At 38.0% G+C, this 25,423-nt stretch overlaps 1 protein-coding gene and 1 long non-coding RNA gene across 3 annotated transcripts in view; one reads left to right on the top strand and one right to left on the bottom strand.

Annotated features, from left to right (window-relative positions):
- Positions 1-17,371, bottom strand: part of C6 (complement C6) — a 60,905-nt gene extending 43,534 nt beyond the window's left edge. The window contains exons 1-6 of the mRNA XM_027605673.1: positions 17,247-17,371; positions 12,543-12,705; positions 10,925-11,081; positions 9,289-9,433; positions 4,879-5,026; positions 794-932 (exon numbers count right to left, since the gene is read on the bottom strand). Coding sequence (XP_027461474.1) covers positions 794-932; positions 4,879-5,026; positions 9,289-9,433; positions 10,925-11,081; positions 12,543-12,705; positions 17,247-17,274 — 780 coding nt within the window. The 5' untranslated portion in view covers positions 17,275-17,371. The remainder of the gene's footprint in view (positions 1-793; positions 933-4,878; positions 5,027-9,288; positions 9,434-10,924; positions 11,082-12,542; positions 12,706-17,246) is intronic.
- Positions 1-25,423, top strand: part of LOC113929083 — a 32,697-nt gene that overhangs the window by 3,760 nt on the left and 3,514 nt on the right. Inside the window, exon 3 of one of the 2 annotated variants that reach the window (XR_003522092.2) lies at positions 3,181-3,244. The exons of the other annotated variant lie outside the window; for it this stretch is intronic. This is a non-coding gene — a long non-coding RNA (uncharacterized LOC113929083). The remainder of the gene's footprint in view (positions 1-3,180; positions 3,245-25,423) is intronic. 2 annotated transcript variants of the gene reach the window in all.

The following is a 25,423-nucleotide window of genomic DNA, read 5'->3' as shown; positions in this document are numbered from 1 at the left end:
TGAATGACTTTTGCTGAAGTTATACAATTAATAAAGCAGTCTCAGAAATCATTAGACTCCCTGAAATTCTCTCTAGCATGTCAAATTTGTATGCCTGGATGTTACTATTAAAATCCTGTCTTTCCTGTTTCTCTTATCATAAATGAAAAGAAATAAATTGTTTACTTTAGTTGAACAATTTTGAAGCACTTATCATGTGTAAGGCACTGGGCTAGATTCTGGGAGTATGTAGTATATCACTCATTACACTTAGGAAAACAAACAGAAAACCAAATCAATTAATAAAATAGGAAGAAAGGTAAGAAGTACTACCCTTGTAGCCCTTAGCTTCATCTTGATGTTTTAAGAAGCTCTTTTATGTCTAACTGTTTAAGAAGTTAAGAAGTTATGTCTGTTTAAGAAGTTCTTTTATGTCTAACTATTATGGTTAATACGGTAGGAGGAAATTTGGAATCAAGCAAACTATTTATCTGTGTGGGAGAAGGTACAGCTAAATGTTCACTGGAGAAAGCATGGACTCTGGAGTTTGGGAAACCTGACCTGGAATCTCTAATCCCTGATTTACAAGCTGTTCGACTATGGGCAAATTGGTTACATTTGTTTTTTCATCTGTAAGGGGATGATAATAACACTGACCTCACTGGCTGTGGAAGGATTAAACAACAACCCATAATAGGTGATTTAAAATGCTCATTACCTTATTCTGTCCTTACATTCATCAATAATTTTTCATTGGAAATTTAGTTTATAATCACGATCAGCATTGGAGGGCCGCCATGATAGGCTGTCATACCTCAAAGTTGACATTTTCCAAATTGGCTGGAACACGGTATGGATTACTTGCTTTACTGCTTTTGACAGTTTTACATATTCCTCCAGTGAAAGAGTTATCAAGGATCTCTCCTCTGGGCTCTCCTGCTAGAAAATGATACCTGCAAACAAAGTAATTTTCAAGAATTCAGTAGATGTAGAGCAATCTTTAAAATTTACCATACTTATATGAAAGAAATTCCTTTTTCAGACATTTTTGACTCATGACAAATGACTTGAAGAAAAGCCCATTTTTTCTAGTTTATGGTGTGGCAGCCGGAAAGGGCTGGAAGTCAAAACTCAGCCCCTCTGGCTCTGTTAGATTCTCTGTATTCCACTCACTTAATTGTTCTGGGTTTTCAACATGAAATAAAATTTAGGTTTATTTTTATTTCATGACTTACCACACCAGTACAAACTTTAGAAGCAGATTATAAAATAAATTATTACATAATTTGTGCTATTCTGGGTTCACTTCCTTCAGTGTGATACAGTAAAGGAATTCTGATAGCTAATAATTAAATAGTAGTAGCAGTATTTTAATAAAATTGTAATGATATTGTTTTTATTAATAACTAATATTTAAATTTAGCAAATGCTTACATACTATTTACTATATGTATATTTTTATACAAATATTTAATATATGTATATTTACGTACATTACATATGTATAATATACATATTTACTATCTGTATATATATAGTAAATATATACATATATTTATATGTATATGCATATATCACATTTATACATATACATATATCAAGCTGTCTGATCTATATTTAATGTTACTATTATAGTTATTTAATATTTATGATAACCATGTGATATAGATATAGATACAATTATTTCACCTATTTTACAAATGATGAAACTGAAGGACATTAGCTTAGCACAAGTCAAATATTTAAGAAATTATGGAAATTAAGAAATTGTTTTGTGGTAGATGAAAAACTTCTCCAAGATGCTCCAATAGATTTCTAAATTCTTATAGATATTAATATGTATTCTGTGAAAAAAGTTTTGTGGAAGGTTTGATAATACTGGCTTACATATGATAAGATAATAGAAAATATATATAAAGGTCTGTGCTCCCCAGCTCCTGGCACAGAGCTCCTAAAACCCTTGTAGGTTCCTAAGTGATAAGAGCACTAAGAACATCTTTTGTTCTAATATTTGGTCTTTGACCCTAGTTTCTGACACAGAGCTCCTAAATCCCTTGGAATTTCCTGGGTGATAGGAGTGTCTTTTGTTTGAATGAGGTGACTCTTGGTAGGCTCCTATGTGGGGGGCTGGTCACCAGAAAGACCAACCCATGTTTAGAAGCTTAGAATATTCAGCCTTATCTCCCATCTCCAGAGAAGGGAGAGGGGCTGGAAATGGAATCAATGATCAATCATGCCTACATGGTGGAGCCTCCATAAAAATCATACAACTATGGGGTTCAGATTGCTTCTGAGTTGGTAAACACATGGAATGGTGTGCCTGGGGGTGGGCATGGAAGCTCCACGCCCCTTCCCACATACCTTGCCTTACTTAATCTCTCCCAACTGGAAGTTCATCTGTATTCTTTTTTACATCATTTTATAATAAACTGGTAAACAGTATTTAAAAAAAGAAAGAAACAACAAAATGGAGTCACTTGGGCTAAGCTTCACGTCAGCAAGCCTTAATGCCTCACTTAATCGCAGTTCTTAATTGCCTCTTCCAAGAATGTGACCTTTAAACAGCCATGTGGAATTATCTGATCAGCAACTAGTGAGGTAATCTGCCTGATCAACCCCTGCCTTCCCTCAAAGGGAGGTGACCTTGCCTGATATATTCCACTCTTCGCAGAAATTTCCTTGCTCTGCTTCCTTCTGCCCATAAAAGTCTTCCATTTTGTATAGCTCCTTGGAGCTCTTTTCTATCTGCCTGATTCACGAATCATTGAATAAAGCCAATTAGATCTTCATTTACTCAGTTGAATTTTGTTTTTTAACAACAGTAAGTAAATTGTTTTACTGAGTTCTGTGAGCCATTCTAGCAAATAAAGCAAAGAGGAGGGGGTCCTGAAAACCTCCTGGGTGTCAGAATCACAGGTGACAATTTGGACTTGTGATTAGCATCAGAGGGGGGCTGGTCTTGTGGGACCGAGCCCTTAACCTGTGGCATCTGACACTACCTTTAGGTAGATAGTGTCAGAATTGAGTTAAACTGTAGGACACCCAGTTGGTGTCACAGAGATTGACTTAGGGGAAAACCCCCCCACTTCTGGTGTCAGAGCATTGTGAGAAGGGTGGTCATGTGAGAGGAAAAGAGGTACATAGGAGGAGAACTGGTATGTAAATTATACCTCAATAAAGCTGTTTTTTTTTTTTTTAAAGGCCTAATTCCTGTGGGTTTTGTAACATGGATCTCATACTCAGATAGCTGCAAGCACAATTTGAGGTTTGTTCTCATCCATATTTGAATTTGTATCAATGGATAGTTGACGGAGAAAGTATGAGGAATTGATCTGGGAAAAACGTTCCAAACTACTTATGGGAGCCTGACAAACACAGGTGTTTTAAGACTCATTCATTTTTGTTGTCTGAGTTGAGAGGGATCAATGAGGTAAAAAACTGTTGACCTTATACTGTTTTATACAATGTACTTAAGAGTTTGTCACAAACAAGAAAGGGCTTGAGAAAAAATGGCTCCCAGGTCATGAGGAATCTATGAAGGTAGCAAAGAGCCTGAAGATAGTTTTCTGGAGGTGGCTCTATGAGGGCATGCCTGAGGAGTCTTTTAGGGGTTAAGTCAACTATGTTGCAATTTTCCACTTTATTCTTTCTCCTCCCCTCTTAAGTTGACTTTAAATATTTTGCTCTTTCAAGTACATCATGGTCTTTCATATTTAAGTTTTTAAAGTGTTTCTTTTATCTAATTTGGCTTTATGTGTCATATTTTATAACTTTAAAAATTCCATTAAAAATTACACACACACACACACACACACGCAAATTTGCATGTGTGTGCCTGTATGTATACGTGTGTGTATGCATTTGTACCTTGGTGGAGCCTGACAAAAAACAAAGAGCATGCTGTTATTGCCTGATTCTTGCTTTAGGTTTAATACCTGGTGACTGGTGCTGGCAATGTAGGAATGTTGGTATGTCTTGTTAAATTCTCCCTTGGAGAGATGCACTTAAAAAGAGGGACAGCAAACCAGAAGGCTACCTTTTTTGGGTAGAAATGTGCTAGAGAAGGGGCAGAGATTCTAAGGCCAGCAGATTAGAAAGAGATTCCAGTAAGCAGCTCTTAAAATTCTCAGTCCCTGGAGAGGCGGGGAGCGGACTGGCTGTCCGCGAGCCAGCAGGTTTTGCTCATTTCTGAGAAACCTTGGGATAACAGCTCTGGTTGGCAGAGGGCCACACGGTCCTTCTGCCAAAGTACACATAGCATGTGGTCCTCCCCATCTGTAACTCTAGAGTCTAGATCAACTGAGCAAGAGGTGAGTTTGTAATGTCACCCCTCATCAATCAGAACCTTAGGAAATGTGATTATCAGTGGGGATTTTGGGCTGAGGTTTTCTTCCAGGGAAAGGAAAAGAAGGAAACCATTTCTGCACATTGATGAGACGATATTGAAGCACTCTCACAGAAATCAACTCTAATTAAGAATTCTTAGGACAGAACTTCAAATCGGTTTGTAGTCATCCAACATACAGATGAGGAAACTGCGCATTTCTGATTGGTTACTCACCCATTCAAGATCTAACCCCAGGAATGAATCCACCCTGGCACCAGTTTGCCTGATTCACCCCAGAGCTGTCAGAAGGATAGATGAGAATGGAAACAAACCGTGGTTATGAACCACCCCTAGCATGGCCTGGTACAGACTGAGGGTGAGAATGGGAGTGAGGATCATGGCCACACACCGCCTGAGCAGGGCAGCCACGTGTGGGAGACAGGGCTGGTGAGAGTAATAAGAGGTTAATGGGGAAGGTGGACAATCATGTGTCTCATCGCTTCACTGCTGCTTCCGGCTCATTCCTCCCGAGATGCCTTTACTCCTGCAAACGATGAAGAGACACTACTTACCCAGCGCCCATCAGCTGTACGCTGGGGATGGGAATATGCTGCTTCTTCCCCAGGCACACTGCTTTTGTTCGTCCGCAGTTCCTTTCATCTGAATTGTCCCCACAGTCATTTTCTCCGTTGCATTCTAACTTGCTGGCAATGCAGCGGCCTGGTCAAGAAAAGCAAACGACATTAACAACACATGATTATTTGAGAAGATATTTAAGATTTGAAACGAGTAAGTGCTTTAAATTTCAAAGGAGAGTGGTAAAAATTTTCATTATTTTTGGTACAGATTTAGGAAATACGGAAATGGATGCCAAACTGATATTTTCCCCTTATTTTAGTCACCATTGGGCTGATTGTCTTAAATAAGAGAGGTAATTCTAGAATCCCATTCCCATTACAGTGAGCTTGCTGCAGAAATCATGTTCTGTAGGAGAAAATCAACAGTAGGTTCAGGCTTTTGTTTTGATTCAGAACACCAAACTCAAGGTCACTGTTTTTTTTTTTTTTTTAAAGGTTTTATTTATTTATTTGAGAGAGAGAGAATGAGAGAGAGCACGAGAGGGAAGAGGGTCAGAGGGAGAAGCAGACTCCCTGCTGAGCAGGGAGCCCGATGCTGGACTCGATCCCGGGACTCCAGGATCATGACCTGAGCCGAAGGCAGTCGCTTAACCAACTGAGCCACCCAGGCACCCAAGGTCACTGTTTTTATTTAAAAAAAAAAAACCCTATAATTTAATATACACATACATACACACACACAGGTACACATGATACTATCATTGTATCTATAAAATTTTCGGTTAAGTAAAAGAAGCCAGACACCTAAGAGTAATGCTATGTGATATTTTTTATCTTACGTTTAAGAACATAAAATTTATTATATCTAATTGTTTTTTGAACAAGTTAAAAAGACAATTTTTTTTTTTTAACCACTAGGTACTAGTGTTAGCAGGTTAAGTGAGTGAATTTACAAAATAGTGCCAACCCCATTTACTTGGATAATTCCCTTCCTTTTTAAATTTGCTGAATTTCATAAGGATCCTTAGAATCAATGGAAATCGATATATTACAGAATTTGAAATGACTTATGTACAATGACAGCCCCTCTCCTGTCCCCCAGCCTCTCGTCTGTAATCAGAGTTGCTGGCATCTGTACAATTATGTACAGGTCTCACTGACAAGGAGATTGAATTAAATGTTTTACTCAAGATTATCTGGTTAAGTACTTTAAGTTGTGATCAGCATCTCACTGAAGCTATGCATAACTATTTTGACTAACTGAACTGCTTGGGGAAATTGGGTATTCTGTTGAATTACATTTTTTTTATGAATAGAAAGTTTCCCAGAAAGCAGTTAGTTTCAACTCTTTTGGTGAATAATCTTCAATAAGAAGGTAGAGAAAAATGAAAGTAATTAAGGTTCCTTCTTTGATTATTCAAAATGTTGTATTGTATCTGGACCATGATTATAAAGAATTACAGTAATGAGCACCATAATCAAACAAGACTGAATATATTGAGGGAATCAGATGTCTGTGAATCCAAAGATATAACCTGGAAAGATGCTCTGTTTTTAAAATAGCACATCTCTGGTGTTTTGTTTGCTTTTTTCAGGGCAGAAATGAATGTGTAATTTAGTTTGAAATATAGATGCTTTTTCCAAAGGAAAAAAAGAAAAATAGTACATTTTTAAAAAGTTTTGAAACTCACACTTATAAATTTGAGCAAATAAAGTTTTGATATGGTTACACTAAAAAAAAAAAAAGGAAATCCCATTTTATTAGGCAGAGGTAGGGACATACGTGCAGGGTATAGTTCTCATTAGCCTAGCTTTGTGAGCAAGGTACCAGATATGTTTGAATATAAGAAATTCTATGCATTTAGTACTTCTGGGGATATTGAAGAGGACCTCTTAGCAAAGGGAGGGATGAAAGCAAGAGGACATCTGAGTGATGTTTAGGAATGTGTGGCAGGAGTGATATAGGTCTGATAGGACACAGCTGAGAATGGTTCCAGGCCACAGAAACTCAATGGAATAGGAAACACAAGGGGAGAGATATTGCAAGCTATAAATATATCCCATACCAAAGAAAGAACAGGAAAGGTGAAGGGCAGTTCGAATAGTGCAGGATTTACAGAAGTCAGCATGCTTTAGCCAATGCATGCATCTATATACTTATATCTGGAGCTATGTATCATTTAGAAATTGTGCATGTTTTTCCTATTACTTGAGCTGATTTGTGTTACTGCAGTAGTTTAGTATATGTATAACGAGCTACAAATTCTCTAGTCTTTATGCTTAAAACTAGGACTTTGGGAGAAGAGTTGGCATAGTGCATGTGGGGATTATTAGCCTTATGGGTAATTCTCAAAGATCCATGTATGCATTAAGATCATATATTTAGTTTTGGCGGAACTAGAACAGCAATCATGAGGGAGGAAAGGGAAGAGGAAAACTTTCTTTAGGATAAATGGTTCTTTGTTAATTGAGGGCCAAACATCCTATTGAGTCAAATAATGGTCCATCCACCTTAATTCCTTTTGAGAGTGGCATTAATGGGTGATTTTAGAAGAGCAAAGGAGTATATAATCTTCAATATTTAACAATAATATTTAACAATCAGTAGGCCACGGCACCACCTGATCAAAATGGATACCAACCACATCTGTGCCAGGGATCGGCCACTTAGTGGCTGGATCATGGGAAGATCTAGGGACTCCTGGTGAAGGGATCTTGTCACTAAGAGAGCTCAGGGTAGCAGGTACTTACCAAACATTGCATATATGTTTGAATAGTCAGGTTTCTTGTTTGTTTGTTTGTTTGTTTGTTTTAATCACTTGCTGTGGATATATTGCTGATGAACTAGAGATCACTTGTCCTTATACCACTAGCTTTCCTGAAATCGCTCATTATGGTTGGGTGGGCCATGGATGTATCTAAAGCCTTCTCAAAGTTGTGAATACTTTTGGCCAAAGAAAACCCTTCTGTACTAAATTTCACAGATTTAACAACCATTGTATAAAGGAGTTCTTTCTGGTAATTGGTTCCAAAACTGTTCTTCAAGCTTCAAATAGTTGCCCCTCAATTCTAAACCTTTATCTTAATGTTCTGGGTGTAATGCTGACGTCTGGATTCCACTCAGCCATTGCCAGCAAGATGGTTTTCATATTCTCTCTTGTCAACTTGTGACATGACCTTATGCATGTAGCCATGAAGTATATCTCCCTACCCATATGCCACCATATCGCAGGTGTGGGGGCCACCAAGGGAAAATCCTGACACCAGCATTCCTGTCCGACTTTCAGAAAAGGTCGGCAAAGCTGAAGGCAGGAAGCAAGGACCAAGAGGAGAGAAACATTAGACCTAAAGTCTGGGGTCAATTTTCTATGGAATTTGAGATCTGCTACTTAGCAGTCAATACTCTACTTTTCATTGTATTCCAGAGTACACAAAAATGATACGGATTTTATTCATCTGAATTCCAATTTTAACATCAAGTTGACTGTTTAGAGAAGAGGTCAGTGCACTGTGGCTGAAGGCAGGAAGTAGGGCCCAAACTCACCTGCTGCCTGTCTTCGTAAGTACAATTTGATTGGAACACAGCCATGCCCACTTGTTGATATGCCACTTATGGCAGCTTTGATGCTGTAGAGCCAGAGGTGAGTAGTTGCAACAAAGAACATGTGGCCAAAAAGCCTAAAACATTTACTGTCTGGACCTTTACTGAAAAAGTTTGCAGAAATCAGATTTAGAGAGTTCAAAATGGTGGTGTTGAAGAGCTATTAATTAGCAAGAGCATACATATGATTAAGTAGTATGTTCATTCTTAATCTAATGAAACTTAAATATCTGAATGAGTGGGTAATGGACTTGAAGGGAGTGTTGCTACTGTTGAAAGCATTTTCAGTCTTCCCTTTGGAATTATCTTTGGAACCATTCAACAGACCACCCAAGAAAATCTGTCACATTATCTCTAGTCATCCCCCTGACGTAATATCTTAATCTTAATATTCTTATCTTAATAAACTACACTGAAGATCTTTTAAATCCATCACTCCTTTTCGGCTGCTGGTTCTGATTGTAGATTTGTACTTATTAATAGCCAATGCTTACGAGGATCTGCCTTGTCTTCCTTTTCCTCCTGCTTTCTCTCCATCCTTCTTTATCACAGTGTAAGGACCTGGGCACCAGTACTTGAAGAGTAAATGGATCAGGTACACGGTCAAGATGATCATAGCTTCAAAGCTATAATTTCATACATGAATAGCTTGGCAGTTGGTACCATAACACCCCTGTCTCCCCATACTTAACATATGGTGGGACTTCTCTGTCATGCATGGCTTTTACTGGTAGTCAACTGGAATGACTTTATTTAGTCAAGTTATTTTTAGTGGAGACTGAACATCTCCTAGTGTACATTACCACTGTCACAGCGGAACTTATTCTTGCAGTCAACCTCTTCAATTTTGCAGAGCTTAGATGGAATGCATGGTCGAAAGGTCACCAGGGGCTCAGTACATGGTTGTCCTCCAAACTGACTGGGGCGCAAGATGGATCTAACCTTAAACTGAAAGGAAAGGAGAGAAAGGTGAGGAACTCGGAGGCAGGGTCAAAGCCAAAATGTATCTAAGAAAACTGGGCTTCTTAGTCACCGCAGTGATTCTTCCTCCAGTGATGTTTCCTAAATTAACTAATGAGTTTTCCAATTCCATTATCGTGTGCCTTTAGAGAAGTCAGCACCTCTCTGGGCCTCAGTTTTCCAAACCGTAAAATGAGAAAGCAGGACAAGAGATTTCTAAAACTGCCAATTCTGAAACCATATGAAAATAAATTCAATCGAATGCACAAATATTTACTGAGTATCTTGTATGCAGTAAATCTTCCAGGTAGTAACAATAGCACTTTTAAAGATTTATGTATTTATTTTAGAGAGAGGGAAAGAGGGAGAGCACAAGCGTCAAGAGCAGAGGGAGAGGGAGCGAGAATTTCAAAGCAGACACTGTGAGCGCAGAGCCTGACGTGGGGCCGGAGCCCATGACCCTGAGATCATGGCCTGAGCTGAAACCAAGAGTCAGAGACTTAACTGCACCACCCAGGTGCCCCACAGTAGCACTTTCATATCTCAAAGGTAGTGTGATCAATTTGAGAGGATTTGGGGGTTCTTCTGCATGAGGAAGTCAGCATGGAAACCAAGATAGACACAGTCTCCACATTTTGAAGGATTTTAAATTGTGAACAGTAAAACAGGGAGCCAGGGAAGGATAGGAATAGGGCAGGATCAAAAAGTGCCGACTTTGAAGTCCGAAAAATCCAAGTTAGAAATATAGCACCTCTATTCATCAGAGGTGTATTCTTGGGAAAATTACTTACTCCCCAATGAGCTGTAACTTCCTCATCTGTAAACAGGGTAGGAAAACACACTCTGATGTGAAGTTTGAGTAAGATGGTGTAAGTAAAGGGGCTAGAACAGTTTTCCTCATGCTCCATAAATGAGTTCCCTTTTTTCTCCCTAATGTGTGAATGCTCAGCACTGCTGTAACTGGGGTCTATGTGGGCCAGTGCCCTTACAGGAATGAGCTAACGTGGGTAGGTACTACAGCTTGGAACAATAAACAAATCGAGGGACTTTCCTGTGGGGAGAGGGAAATTAGAGGTAGGGCCAAGAGTCAGTCTTTTGATTAATGTCCCTCCTTTCTGTCTGATTTTAAACCTTGGACTGACATATCCATTTTTCTAGCATCTGTTTTTACTTTCTGAGCTCTCAAAGGGAACTTTCTGAGGTCTCAGAGGCAATGGAATTTGGAGCTCAGTAAGTACAATGTCAATATTGGGGCAGAAATTCCTTTTGGTGCTCATATGAGAGTAAAACATGTAAATAAGTCCTCCTCTTCCTGCCCCTGCAAAAAAAAAAAAAAAAAAGATTGCTAAATGGAATTTTCCCTCACTGGAAGCTGGGATAGTTTAAAAAATACTTTATTTTCAGAAATTGAGCACTTCTAAGTTATCCAGGTCTCTCATTGTGATTCAGGTTTCCTGAAGATGCCCATGGATCACCTACCTGTTTTTCAACACAAGGGTCACAGTCTGACCACGGTCCATAATCTCCCAGGAGGCAGTTGATAGGACAGCTTTGCCAGTTACATTCCCTGGTCTCTGGCTTGTTGCAAAGCTGGTCACAAAAGTTATCCAGATAGTACTGATCAACCACTATTTTTCTGTAATAGTGAGGAGAAAGCTGTTTAGAATGAATATATTCACTGTGGTTCCAGCCCCATAAGAAAAACATCATTGAACATTAATCACAATGAATAAAAGGAAAGGAAAAATTTCATGGAAAATCAGGACGTTGGCATCTGTGCAGTTCTCACCACTTAATGGAACTTGGGACTGGATTCATAATTTGTGGGGCCCAGGGCAAAATGAAAATGAAGGGCCCCTTATTAAAAAATTATTAAGAATTTTAAGACACTAATGGCAGAGCATTAAGCCAAGCAAGCATGGAACCCTTCTCAGTGTGGTCCTGTGTGACTGCATAGGTCACACATCCATGAAGCTGGCCCTCAGGGAATTCCTAGAAGGGACTAGATGGAAAAAGAGAAGAAAAAAGAAAGTTCCTGAAAATTCCTTAAAATATGACAACATAATTTGATAAGTATCATGATTGAGACAGAGTCGGAGTGCTGTGGGGCCAAAGATTCAAAGGGAAAATAATAGAAGAGTTACATCTTGAAAAATTCATGTGACTCCCCCAGGCATCAAAGGGAAGGGCATGTGGAAGGAAAGGCGTATGCCAAGATTAGAGGCGTAGGAGTATGACATGTCCCTGGTGGAGCCTGTGGCTTGGGCAGTGCTGGCTGAGAGGGACCGGATGGATTGTTGTGCTTTATTTGGTAGGCAGTGGAGAGCTACGAAGGGACTCTTGAGTGAAGGAGTCTGAAAAGCTTTTACATCCTTGGTGGATGGTTTATTGAGGAAGTCAGTTGGTGATTTTAATGAGACTCACACTGCGCATGTAAAAATCGTTTTCTAAAATAGGTCTCTAAAAAGCTATAATAATTAAAACACATTGAATATATGCCTTTCTTCCCAAGTTATGTGAGCATCTCCATGGAACAGAAACATCTAACAGATTTAAAGAGACTGTGGGGATAGGTAGTCTGAATCGGTGAGAAGACTGAATTATTAAATGTTATCAAGTAAACACAGTTTTCTTGCCTTCTCGTACTTGCCAACAATCAAGCTAATAGCTAATAGTGCTGTTAGACTCAATTGAGGTCCTGTTAGACTCAGTTTAATGAGTAGAAAATTCTCTATAATTAACTCACTAACTGTAGGCAAGCAGAGTTATCCACTGATTGAAAAAAGCCTTGAGAAGTGATTCTTAGGAAGTTAAATAGTGAGCAGAAAATATTGCACATATTCTTAATTAAATTTCTTTGACGCTCCTTGATTTTACGGAGAGAACAAACGTAGACTTCATTTCCACCTTACGTGGAAAAGACCTCAAATTACATCCAAATCAAATTCTGTGATTTCTTACTTTGAGATACACACACACACACACACACACACACACATTTCCCCTCGCCCCTCATTGCTTAGTGTGGCATTTTTTATATTGCTAAGTCTGTGAGGTTTCCCATGGCACAAAGACAAGCTACATAGCTCACACCCACCTCTGTCTGCTTTGGGTTCCAGAGTTGCAGCTTTTTGAGCAGGTGGACCACTGACCCCATGGGTAATGATCACAGAAACAGGGTTGGCAGTTGTCAATCAGAGCACTCAGGAGGATGAAATACAAGATGGAGCATCTGGGCATGCCTTGAAAGCCTCTAAGCTCTGAAGAGGAATGGTATAATACACATCAAATGCTTGTTGGGAGTAAAACTTTACAAGTCATTCTCAGTTACAAAATCAGATATGATGTTAGGAAACATTTGCATCTCCCTGCCTTCCTTAAGGCTAGTTAACACCTATAAATTTACATCCTCATGACTACAAATCCTACTTTTAAATATTTTTAGAGTGGATATTCCTACAGTTACAACTCGCAGTTCTAGTAAGTTTCTCCCAACTGTTGGTGATAGGCTATAAGACAAAGTACTGTAGTATACATTTGTAGAATATTTCATTCCAAAATGGAAATTCTTAAATAATCTCATACTTTTCTTTTTTTAAAAAAAGATTTATTGAGAGAGAGAGAGAGAGCATGCAAGTGGTGGGAGGAGCACAGAGGGAGGGAGAGAGACAAGTAGACTCCATGCTGACATGGAGCCCAATGCCAGGCTCCGCGTGAGGCTCCATGGGGGGCTTGATCTCATGACCTGAGATCATGACCTGAGCCGAAATCAAGAGTTGGATGCTCCACTGACTGAGACACCCAGGCACCCTAATCTTACACTTTTCAAAACAACTGCTCATTTTGTGTGGGCAATACCTTCAATTACATTGCATTTTTTCATAGTTTTCAGGGACTGGAGAAGGAATTTTGAGCATTTTTCTGGAAGCTCTATTTAGTTTCCTGGTATCCTAGAAGCCTGCTAAAGAGAGAGTTCAATGCCCAACTATCTCTACCCATGGAGTCATAGAAGTTAGAGCTGAAATGAATCTTTGAAGTCTCCAAGTTAAACTCCCTCATTTTATGGATGAGGGAATCGGGGCTTAAGGAGGGCCAGTAATGTTGAGACTGCACGACGACTAAGTGCCCAGGACTCCTCATTCTTGGATGAGGTGCATCCCTTCATTGAATTTCTGATCACACTAATGATTGTGTTGCTGGAGCATCTAGATGCCTTGAACTCTACCACCCAGGCCACAAGAGCGCTTATCCAGATGCAGCTGAATGCCAGAGAAAACTTTGACCAGTGATTCCCCTCTGTGTGCTGTAGAGCCTTGAGGATCCGTGAGCTGTTGAAAGGAATTAGCAAAACGACCTCTGCCCCCGGTGTTGCTATTTTGATTTTTATATCTCTAACAAAACATGCAACATGATTAAATATATAGAGAAAATGATGCTGTGTTAAATATAGTAACTTTCATGTAAAGAGATAAAATGCCATTCGCTTAATTTCTTTTTTTAAGATTTATTTACTTATTTTAGAGTGGCGGGGTGGGGCTGAGGGAGAGGGACAAGCAGACACGGGGCTGGATCCCACAACCCTGAGATCATGACCTGAGCTGAAACCAAGAGTTGGACACTTAACCGGCCGACCCACCCAGAAGGCCCGCCATTCACTTGATTTCTGTGTGTCAGTTTCATTATCTATAAAACAGCAATTACCTCTACCCTCTTCGTAAGACTTTTGTTAGGATTCAGTAAGAAAATTCATGCACAGTGCTTAGAACAATCCTCGGCATGGAACCATCACTCAATAAAAATTAGTTTTACAAGTTAGTAATAACACTTAAGAGTGTTACAAATTTAATTGTAGCTGTTGTTCACGCATTTATCAAAATTAGGGGCTCCTCAATTGAAGCAAGGATCACGTGAAAGCCAAAAATATGTTTTGATATTAAATAAGGCTATTCACATTCAAAACAATTTAGAAATATGGCTTTACTTTTCATCTTACAGTTAAAATCAGATCTCTGACCATTTTATTTGAAATTGCAGTTTCCCACTAGTGTTTCCTATGCCCCTTCACTGCTTTATTTTTCTTTGTTATACATCCCCTCTTGAGATATAAATTATTACTTAAGTTTAAATAAGTAAGATAAATAAATAAGATACTTTTTAAATAAATAAGATACTTTAAATAAGTATCTCCTCTTCCCTCTTTCTTCTTCATTAGAATGTAAACGTGGTGGTGCTTGATCTCTTTTGTCTGTTTTATTCATTTCAGCATTTAGAAGAATGAGAGCAAGCATAACATATAATGAATAAATTTGAACTGAGTCTAGGAAATAGTTTAGAAATGGATTTTCATGAAATATGAGTATCATAATTTGAGTCCATAATTACAGCCACTTTTGTAATACTGTTCTTAAAATTTCTGCCAAATTAAGGATATTTCATAGACTTTAGAAATGAACTTGTCTAATTGTCTTCCATTGTTTTAGCAAGACTGATAGTTTGTAGCGTAACTGCTTTATCTCAGCTTTGTTGTAATAGTTGATTGAAATAAAAAACTACACCTTTTGAGATTCAGATTTCTTTTTAAAACACGTGTAATTTAGTTAGTCCACCTCTTATTTCTTTGATAACGTTTATTAAGTTCTAAACTGTATCGAGATATATGAAGAAGAAAATTAAGATGGTTTATAATGTAATCAACCAGAAAATTTCTGCTGACATTCAAAAAAAGTAAAAATAACACATGCCTATATTTAAAAATTTTAAACAGAACAGAAAGAAAAATATAAGGCTGGAGTTCTCTTCTACCTGTAACCAGAACCTCTTCCCACACATAATCACATAATCAGTATAATACACTTTGAAGATGTTTCTATATCGACAGATGCACATCTACTTCGTCCTTTTAATGGCTGTATTGTTTTGTACCATATGGATGTATTACATTGGATTTAACTATTATCCTAATTTAAACATTTAGTACACACACACACTGCAGTAAACATCTTTGTATTGTATCTTAGTATACTTTTGTTATATATCCATGGGATCAGTGGGTGTGTTCCTAGCAGTAGATGGCTTAGTCAAATGACTAAGTGAAATTTAAAATACTAATAGGTATTGCCAAAGTGCCCTACTGAAATATGGCTCCCTCAAATGTTTCAGAGGGTACGTTTCTGATTATATTTTAATGTGGTCATTTTACGTTTCATATTTGTGGTAAAAAAAATACTTCAGCAAAAAAAAAAAAATCTTCATTCAAACCAAGAGTATGAGATCAGATATAAAAATTGTTTCTCTAATATGCTCAGACTTGACAGCATTTCTTCTTAATAAATCAGTAAAATTTTTGAACTTCCCTACAAACTTAGAGAAAAATGCTAGAATAAAAGCAACCAAAATCATTGACATGTGACTGAATGTCCTTCAATTTAAAATGGAATTGACATACATTTGAGTATCCATTGTGTACTGCTAGGCGTTGAGTGAGATTCAAAGAATAGAATCCATTATCACTGTCTGGGGAGGGTAGACAGAAACTGAAGATTCTTCCCATGCTTTTTATCCAAGCTTTTTTTATGCAATTCATAGATAAGCTGCTACTGCCCTGGTCTATTTGAATCATAAAAATTAAAGACCCCTGCTGCACTTGCCTGCTGATATTTGTTCACTGGTAAGTAACTCACCTTTCCTGGTTTTCCTGAGCAGCACAGAACCATAGGACAGTGAGGCAAAGAGTGTCCAGATAGAATTTAGCCTGTACTCAGACAGAATAGTGTGTCTTTAACATCGGACCCAAACTCCAGATTGCGTGGTATTTCACTGGCTTCAGGACTGGTTCAGGAGCTGAGGCTCCTGAACAATGAAGTTTCCCTACCCTCTAGCCCCCCAAATTGGGATCTTCTCATGTAAGAACTCCTTCAACAAGGAAGCCTACACAGGAGAGGGTGCTATTGTTGTTGTTTATTTATTTATTTTTCTTATTAGATTTTGAAGAGATCGTTTTCTTCCAGAATAGTTCCTTCAATTGTAGAAAAAACAAATTCTAAAAATATTTTGCTGAATCAGCATGTAGATGATTGGGGGAAGCTGAATTACAAGAGATTACCAGTTCTCAGTTTTCAGCAAACAATATCTGTTTCCACTTCCAAGAGCTTGAAAAGCATAGATGGATTTTATTCCAGCTAACAGCAAAAACCGCAAGAACAGAACCTTTATAAAATTATTCTGATTTCTTCTCTGGCTATTCTTCTCCACCTATTCTGAGGCGATTTGGAAAATGCTATAAATTAAGATGGTAATGTCAAAGCTTCTTCTTTGAGGAGATGCTAATAAAAGAACTAGTTTGTATTGTCTCCTTTTATAACATTTGATTGTTATGAGGAACAATCATTTTATGTTAAAAGGATAGTTTTCATTCAAATAATTATTTCTCTAATTTTGTTATTACCATGACCCTGCTATAATATCAAATATTTCCTTATTTATTAATTTTCAACATCTCCAGCCTTTTTGGAAATATCTACAATGATATGTGGGCATTTTACCCATTACCGTACAATTTTCATAGAAACATGGAACGAAACAGGAAGAACTGTCGGCCGGGGTGCCATCATAGAAGAGAAGCGATTGTGCAGCTCTCTTGGACTCTAAAAATCAGTGATCCCACTGAACCACTGAAGATGGCTTTGTGAGCATTTAGAGAATTCTAGTGTAGAGGGAAGTCTACCTCATGCTCATCTGTCACCTTCTGATGTACTTGCCTCACAGGAACCATCCGTCTGTAAGGTAGTTCGGGGTAGCTTACCTGACAGTTCAGAGGATAATGCTCTCATTTGCCTCTAGCTGCAGGTTCTTCCTTTCTATCTCCTTTCCCATTTCTTCGATCTCTTTATTTCATATTTTTTTCTTCTGCGCATGCCCCAGAGTCTCAAGAAATGATATTTACCGTTGCTAGGACAGGCTGGGGTGTCCAGGCACATGACTCATCTTTTGGTTAAAGGGTATGTTTGCTTTACTTTTTAACTCTACTTTAACTCAGAAAAAACTTGATCTCAGCAAGGTGGTTCCCTGGAAGGATAGTTCTTTAAGAAACACGAACCTTTAGTTCTTTTGAGATTTAAGCAAAATAGTTATTTCTTATTTTAAAAGAAAGGCAAATAAACGGCTATAATCTGAGTTATGTATTTTTATGCATGTAAGTTTGTTGGAAACATGATCCACAACTTTGAAATATTAAGATTATGAAGGAAATCATTATATCAGTCACCTTTTAAACAGAGTCTTTGCTGCAAGTGGCTGAAAAAACAATAGGTCGCTTCTCACAATGAAAACGGTTTACATGATAATCCAAACAAGCTTTCTCCTTCCTGTTGCTAACTAACACACAGCCCTACCCCAGAGATCTAAGAATACCTAGAGTGTTGTCAAAATAAACACTCTGTGGAAACTCTGGATTTTGCAAATGATTACTTCAATCAGCAGTAACCCTGAAACTCTGAGTGAGATATTACACAGGGTCCTGAATTTTCAATGATTTTCCCATTGTAATAGGTATTGCTCTTGAAAAGAAAAGAAATCTCTGACTCCATTTTTAAAAACCATTTAGAATAAATTACTTAAAATTGCCTTCCCCTTTAGGAATGTGTCCAGTTAATTAAAATATGCATTGCATTTTTTTTTTGAGAGAGAGAGAGGAGAAAGAGAGGGGGTGGGAGGCAGAGGGAGAGAGAGAGAAACTTAAGCAGGTTCCTTGCCCAGTGCAGACCCTGAGATCATGATCTGAGCCAAAGAGTTGGACACAACCGACTGAGCCACCCAAATGCCCCAAAATATGTATTGATTCTTATTTTTTTCTGATTATAGAATATTTATTGAGGAAGATTTAGAAAATAAGGAAAAGTGTGAAGAGGAAGATTAAAATCATTTTTAATAACCAGACAAAAATCCCTCCAGTATTTGGAGTAAATACTCCCAGTCATATATATATATGTATGTGTGTGTCTCTCTGTAAGTACATTCATGCATAGGAACATACATATATAATTTTGTAAGTGACAGCACATATTTTTTAAAGATTTAAATGTACAGAAGAGATCACATTCCACAGTTTATAGAACCTTATCAACATTGGTCTGTGCAAGATCTTTTATTTATTTCATGATTTCCCCCCATGATCTTGTTTCTTTTCCCAGATTAGTTACCTGTGTTAATGCATTTGGTGGTGGTTCTTATATACGATTATTTAGATATATGTGTATCCTTCAAAGATACAAAATCTTATTTTCCATGTATATTTTTGTATTTTATAGAAATGGTATTTAGCTAAAAGTTTTATTTGATTTCTTACTTTTTTCATTCAACATTATGCTTATGAGCCTCATTCAGGATAAATCCACTGGAGCATAGACATTCATTGTATCAACCACATTTTACTTATCCACTCTCTTAGTGCCTACTTTTGTTGACTTTGACTCTCTGCAACTATAAGTACAAGGTACTTTTCATTGTGAATCTGGGAGAAAATTCCTAGAAGCTCCCAGGTACTCTTCAGAAAAACTATACACACTGACTTTTAGTAGTATAGTCCAAGAGAGCTAAAATAAATATTCCTCAAACAACTTATATTTTCACCATATAGTGGGAAATGATTATCTGTGCAGGTCTAAAGATTCTTTGAAGTATAGCGGGGAGACCACTGCTCCAAGGTAACATGCTTTAACATGCATGGTAGTAACTTACCCAAGACCAGAGTAAGTCAGAACCAGCGTACAGGTACCTGGTTCATAGTCTGTTTTCTTTATCCTGTGCTGTGTTGAGACTTTAACAATTGAGATTTCAGGCTAAGAAGAACAGAGTGGTGTGCCATAGACCTCTGTTGAAGACACTTTGGGAGTGTGGTACAGGAGTTTTCACCTTCAGTATCTGAGAAGATAAATAGGAGAAAAAAATATATGGTGACTAGGCAAGAAAATACACCATTTTAGTGTATACACTTCTTTTTCTAGTTGGTTCTTTGAGGCCCTAAAATTAAATACTTTTTTCCTATGGTCATGGTATTTGGAGCAAAGAGCAAATTCTAGCAGTCCTAACCTAGAGAGATAAAAGTCAGAAGCCAATAGGATGAGCCTAAGTAGGTTTGTTAAGTAACACGGGCTGAGGAGGACAGAGAAATGAGAAGGTCATGTGCCACGGTGCAGGAAAAACACAGGTGGTGAGAGTTAAATGTGGTATGGAGGAATTCTTGAGATGGAGTGCAAATGTCTGTGATTCAAATACTAGAACTGACCTGGCATCAACTGAGAAACTAGTATCTTTTCAATGATGTATATGGGTTCTCCATCTTGAGTCTCTATGGATGGCTAAATGACACATCCCACTCAAGGTCTTTCTAGAGCAGTGATTGGCAAACTACAGCCAGGGAGGCAAATCTATCCTGCTACCTGTTTTGCAAATAAAGTTTTATTGGAATAAAATCACACAATTAGTCATTGTCTACAGCTCCTTTTGCACTATAACGGTAGAGCTGAATCGTTGCAAAAGAGACTATATAGCCTGCAAAGCCTAAAGTATTTACTATGTGGCCCTTTACAGAAAAAGTTTTCTGAACCCTGAAACCCAGAGGGAGAGATTTCTGGTCTGATCAATACAACAACAGTGTCCAATTGGCTTTGAGAAGTAGAAGTACAAATAGTTTTTTTTTTTTTTTTTTTTTTTAACTGATGAATGGGTGATTGTTCTAGTGCTACGAACTGGATGTGTGCAGTGATGCTCAGGTATGTCTCTGCACAAGAATACGAGTGCTCTCTAAATGATATTTGGACACATGCTGCTGAGAAACAAAGCATACTATGAAATTCGCCAGCCGAACTGTTTCAGCAACTGCAGGCCTTCTAAAGTGTTGGCTGGTGACACGGAATACCTTTTTCAATAAAATGCTCTATATCTGTATAAAGCAGAAAGTTGCTTGTGAGCTTAAATGTGTAGACTGACCAGGAAAAAAAGCCTCTATTGTAGAGGAACAGAAGGGTGTAGAGGAAATTAGAGCCAGGACATGGAAAGTTAAAATGGAGCAATTATAATTTTTCCACAAGGAGAATATGTATTCTGTTAAAAATCTTTATTCCTTTCTTAATGATGATAGATTCACAGCCAAATGATATTTTCTGCCAAGAAAATAACCCCAAAACATAAGATAATGAACAGTGGAAGCTGCTGACTATCTGAAGGCTTTTTCATATGCTAAGTATTCACATGCCAACTTATCATTACGGGAAAAATACTCTTAATTTCTCATTAGAGCCAAGGCTAATGACCCCATCTATTTTCCCAGCCCTTTCGAGTGTACTTTGTACGTCAATGTGTGAGTACGTAAAGTAAAATTACAAATTGAATTATTTCACTCAGAGAGTCAGAGATCAAAACTCTCAAATGGAGGAAAGAGAAGTTTGCTTTGGACCTCAGGCTACCACCCTCTTTTTGTCTTTTCCTTTACTACTGAAATTATTTCAGGGAGAGTCTAAATTGACTATATTTAACTTCTTAATGGCTATTCTTCATTAACGTCACTCTTTGCAATCGGAGTTACAAATACAACAGCCTACACCAATTGTTCTCTCAGTGACCACCGGGAACTTCCTAACTGTCAAACTGAAGGACCACCTGCTTCAATCTGCTATTGGCTTCTGGGATATCTTACAATCCATGTTTTTCTCAGGAAATTCCTCTCTTTCTTCCCATGATTCTCTTCTTACTCCTCTCTGGAATTCTATCCCCAGCCTCTTTTCTTTCATCAAATTTTTCTGATGAAAGGGCTTATCCTTTACCTTTTTGTCGATTGCTTCCTAGCCCACCAATCTCTGTACACCTGACCCTTGAACGACATGGGAATTAGGTGTGCGGATCTCCCATGCAGTCAAAAGTCCACATATAACCTCTGAGTCCCTAAACTTAACTACTAAGAGCCTACTGTTGACTGGAAGCCTTACTGATAACACCAAAAGTCAATGAACACATATTTTGTATGTGATATATCTTATATGCTGTATTTTTACAATGAAGTAAGCTAGAGAAAAGATGTTATTAACAAAATCAAAAAGAAGAGAAAGTACATTTACAGTACTGTACTGTAAAAAATCCACATATAATGGACCCATGCAGTTCAAACCCATGCTGTTTAAGGGTTCACTATATTCACATGTTCTCTAATAGTATCCAAATAGAACACCATATCACAGCAATGGCATCCTTTCTCCCCTACTTCCTGTATTCTACTAGATGCTAAATCCTGTGCTGTACTCTCTGAAGTATCACTTGTCTACACACTTTCATCTTCTCTATCTCTTCCCCATGTCTAGAGCTCCACTTCCAGCCCCGATGAACTCAAGAACTAGAAGATTCCTTCAGTGGCTTAAGTGGTGCCATCATTCCTCCTAAACTACTCTTCCTGGTTAGTCCGTCTAGAGCTCACCTCTCAGTGGCACAACTCTACTCAAAATGTCAATGCTCCTCTTTTCTGAAGACCACCGAATTAGGAACAGAGTCCTAATGCCCAATATTTGAAACCCTGAACAATTTGATTCCATATTACCCCTTTAGACTTTTATTCTCTCCTTCCTTTTGCATACTCCACTAGCCAGTCAAATTGGACAATTTGCTCAAAATGGGCTTCAGCATCTCCTGACATTGTCCTTCTTTCTTGAAACTTTTTCTTCCCCAATTTTGTATTCTGAAATATTAGTGTATTATGTATCTGTTCTTCAAGGGCCATTCCAAATGTATTTTCTTCTTAAAACCTTTCCGTATTTCGTAAACACGTTCACTCTCATGATCAGAAGCTACATGATTCCTCCATCCTTTAAACTTACTCTTTTTTTTACCTCTTGTGTGGAAGGTATTATTGCCAGGCATTATGATGATTCATTTGCTGTATTATCACCTACTCTCTCTTACTCCACATGATATGTTCAAATTTCCTTAATTAACAGGGCCTGAATAACATATTCAGCTTATAACTGAGTAAAAAAGAAGTTAAATACATTTTGATCCAATTGAGTTGTCTACACACAATGAATTTGCAAGAAAATTGCTGAATTTTACATTATGTCTATACATATATGCCCTTAGCTAAAATTCCACTATGCAGGTTCTCATTGATCTGGCTTAAGAGGCAATAGTCTTTTTTTATAGCGGAGGGCTTCAAAAATTGTTTTTACTCACATAGTTACTGACTTGTTGAGCAATGCAGAATGATGATATTAAATTGAATAAACCCTTTGGTGATTCTTTGGAATGCAAAGAAAATGGACTGCTATTTAGACTCTTAATCGAAAACTGGTTTAATATAGATAGGAATAGAAATATAGTTTAAGATAAAACAAGTCAAAACTCTGCAAGTTTTTTTGCCCCTCCTAGGGTTATAGAGAAATCTGGATTCAATTTTAACTCAGGGTTTTTGGGGGAAAGGCAAGAAAAAAGGTGACTGAGGTCAAAGGAGTCTTATCCACACTCTTGAATTGGCTTCCCAGTTTGCTCTGTGACCTACAGTTGTCCCATGCATCTTGAACACTATTACCAAGTTTTCTGTCTTTATCTGTTCTGGCTGCTGAAACAAAAATGCTGTGGACTGAGTGGCTTATCAACAGAAGAGATTTATTCTTCACAGTTGTGGAGGCTGGGAAGTCCAAGGTCAGGGTGCTGGCAGATGTGCAATCTGGTGAGGGCCCACTTCCTGGTTCATAGATGGCCGTCTTTATATTATAATTTCACATGGCAGAAGGGGCAAGAGGGCTTGCCCTTTTAAGTAGCACTAATCCCATTCATCGGGCTCCATTCTTATAGCCTAATCACCACCCAAATCCCCACCTCCAAATACCATCACACTGGGGATTAGGTTTCAACATATGAATTTGGGGGGATGTAAACATTCACTCTAAAGCTCCACCATGATGAAAATAACAATTTAGTATTTGGGTAGCATTTTATGGCTTGCAAAGCACTTCTCAGAGTGCCATAGGAGCAGTGATACGTATTCACGCATTCTGATCAATACATAAATATTCTCCTAGCACCTGTTACACACCAGCCATTATGTTGGGACTTAAAGAGAAAAAGATGAATAAGTTTGGTTAATTTTTTGAGAACTTTAGTTAAAAGATAATAATAGTTGGATGGAAAAAATGAATATGAGAAGTACTGAAAATTATAAGGAGCTTATCCCAGAAATCATAACCTCTCTTATGCATGCAGCCACTTATTCTTTTTTCTTTAGCTCACATTTATTATAATTACCATTATTATTTAAAGCCTTTTGCTCACTTATTCAGCAAAAATTTACTGTAAGGCACTCTTCTAGGCACTGGACAGGGAAAAAAATCCTGCCTTCATGGAACTTATAGTCTATTGGGCAGAAGAGAGAGAAAACAAACTAAACGAGCAAATAATATAGTTTTTTTAGCAGCATTTCTTTAATGTTTATTAAAATATTGTATCCTTCTAAAAATGCAGGTCATTCTGTCCCTATGCTTTCTTAGAGGAAACCTGCCCAGCCCTGTCTCAGAAAATCTAATCCTATAGGACTTGCTGCTGGTCTCGTGATTCTGCCTCTTGGGCAAGGCTGATGGGCCAGGATGGGGCAGGAGTCAACTGGATTTTATGTGCCCGGGTTACCGATGGGAACTCCAGTGGGACATAATTTGAACCTTACTTCAGCCATATGCCAGGAGAAGCGGAGAACACCTCTCTGCAGGGTGACAGAAGAATGAAGTGGGGACTTGCCCCGAGAGTATAAATGTTGTCCCTGATGAGGTTCAGCTACACTTCCTTCCCTTGAATTCCATAAGGTACACGTGCTCCCCTTCCATAGCCCCTAGCAGTCATTTTTCTACTCTCTGCTTCTAAGAGTTTGACTTTTTCTTTTTACTCCACATAAGTGATACCATGCAGTATTTGTCTTTATCTGGCTTATTTCACTTAGCATGATGCCATCAAGTTTCATCCACGTTGTCACAAATGACAGGATTTCCTTCTTTCTCATGGCTGAATATTATTTCATCACACACACACACAGACACCACTTTATTCATTCATCTGTTGATGGACACAGGTTGTTTCCGTATGTTCGCTATTGTGAATAATGCTGCAAAGAATATGGGGGTGGAAATACCTCTTCAAGATTCTGTTTTCGTTTCCTTTGGACATATAACCAGTAGTGGAATTACTGGATCATATGATAGTTCTATTTTTAATTTTTTGAGGAACCTCCATACTGTTCTCCACTCTCGTTTACATTCCCACCAACAGTGCATGGGGCCTCCCTTTTCTCCACATCTTTGCCAACACTTGCCATCTCTTGTCTTTTTGATAATAGCCATCTGACGGTGTGAGGTAATAGCTCATTGTGGTTTGGATTTGCATTTCCTTGATGTTGAGTGATGCTGAGCATCTTTTCATGTGTCTGTTGACCATTTGTACAGCCCTCATTTCTATGCAGGTAAAGTATCATTAATAAAGGAGAACCTAAGTCTCTGGGTACATTAGCAATTAGCCAAGTTGATGCAACAAATAAATGGTAAAAGGGGAATTAGAAGTCTTCTGCTCTCCACTGGAACTTGTTTCACTTTGTTTTTTATTAGCTTTCACTACTCCCATGACACCCCAAACCATTCTGTTATACTTATTTTACTTTAATAGACTTGCTAATGTTTTGGGTGTAATCAGAAAAAAAGCCTTTTTATAAACTAGATCTAAAAAAAGAGCAAGGATCTAATAAGCATTCTTGGCAGTTTAATTTTAATATTTAAAGTATTTATTTTATTAATGTAATCTCTTTATATTGTTAAAAAAAACAATGCAAAGTTTTAAGGCAGCAAAACAATGCTACTACTTTACTCTTTCCTACTTCCTTGTCTTCTCTCCAGGACCAGTCACTTTCAAATTAGAGCCAGTTTGTTTTTCTTTTCTCTTCTTCTCTTTTTTGTTTATCTT

This window comes from Zalophus californianus, chromosome 5 (assembly GCF_009762305.2).
Source record: "Zalophus californianus isolate mZalCal1 chromosome 5, mZalCal1.pri.v2, whole genome shotgun sequence".
NCBI classification, from domain to species: domain Eukaryota; kingdom Metazoa; phylum Chordata; class Mammalia; order Carnivora; family Otariidae; genus Zalophus; species Zalophus californianus.
This window is presented reverse-complemented; position numbering and strand designations above follow the sequence as displayed.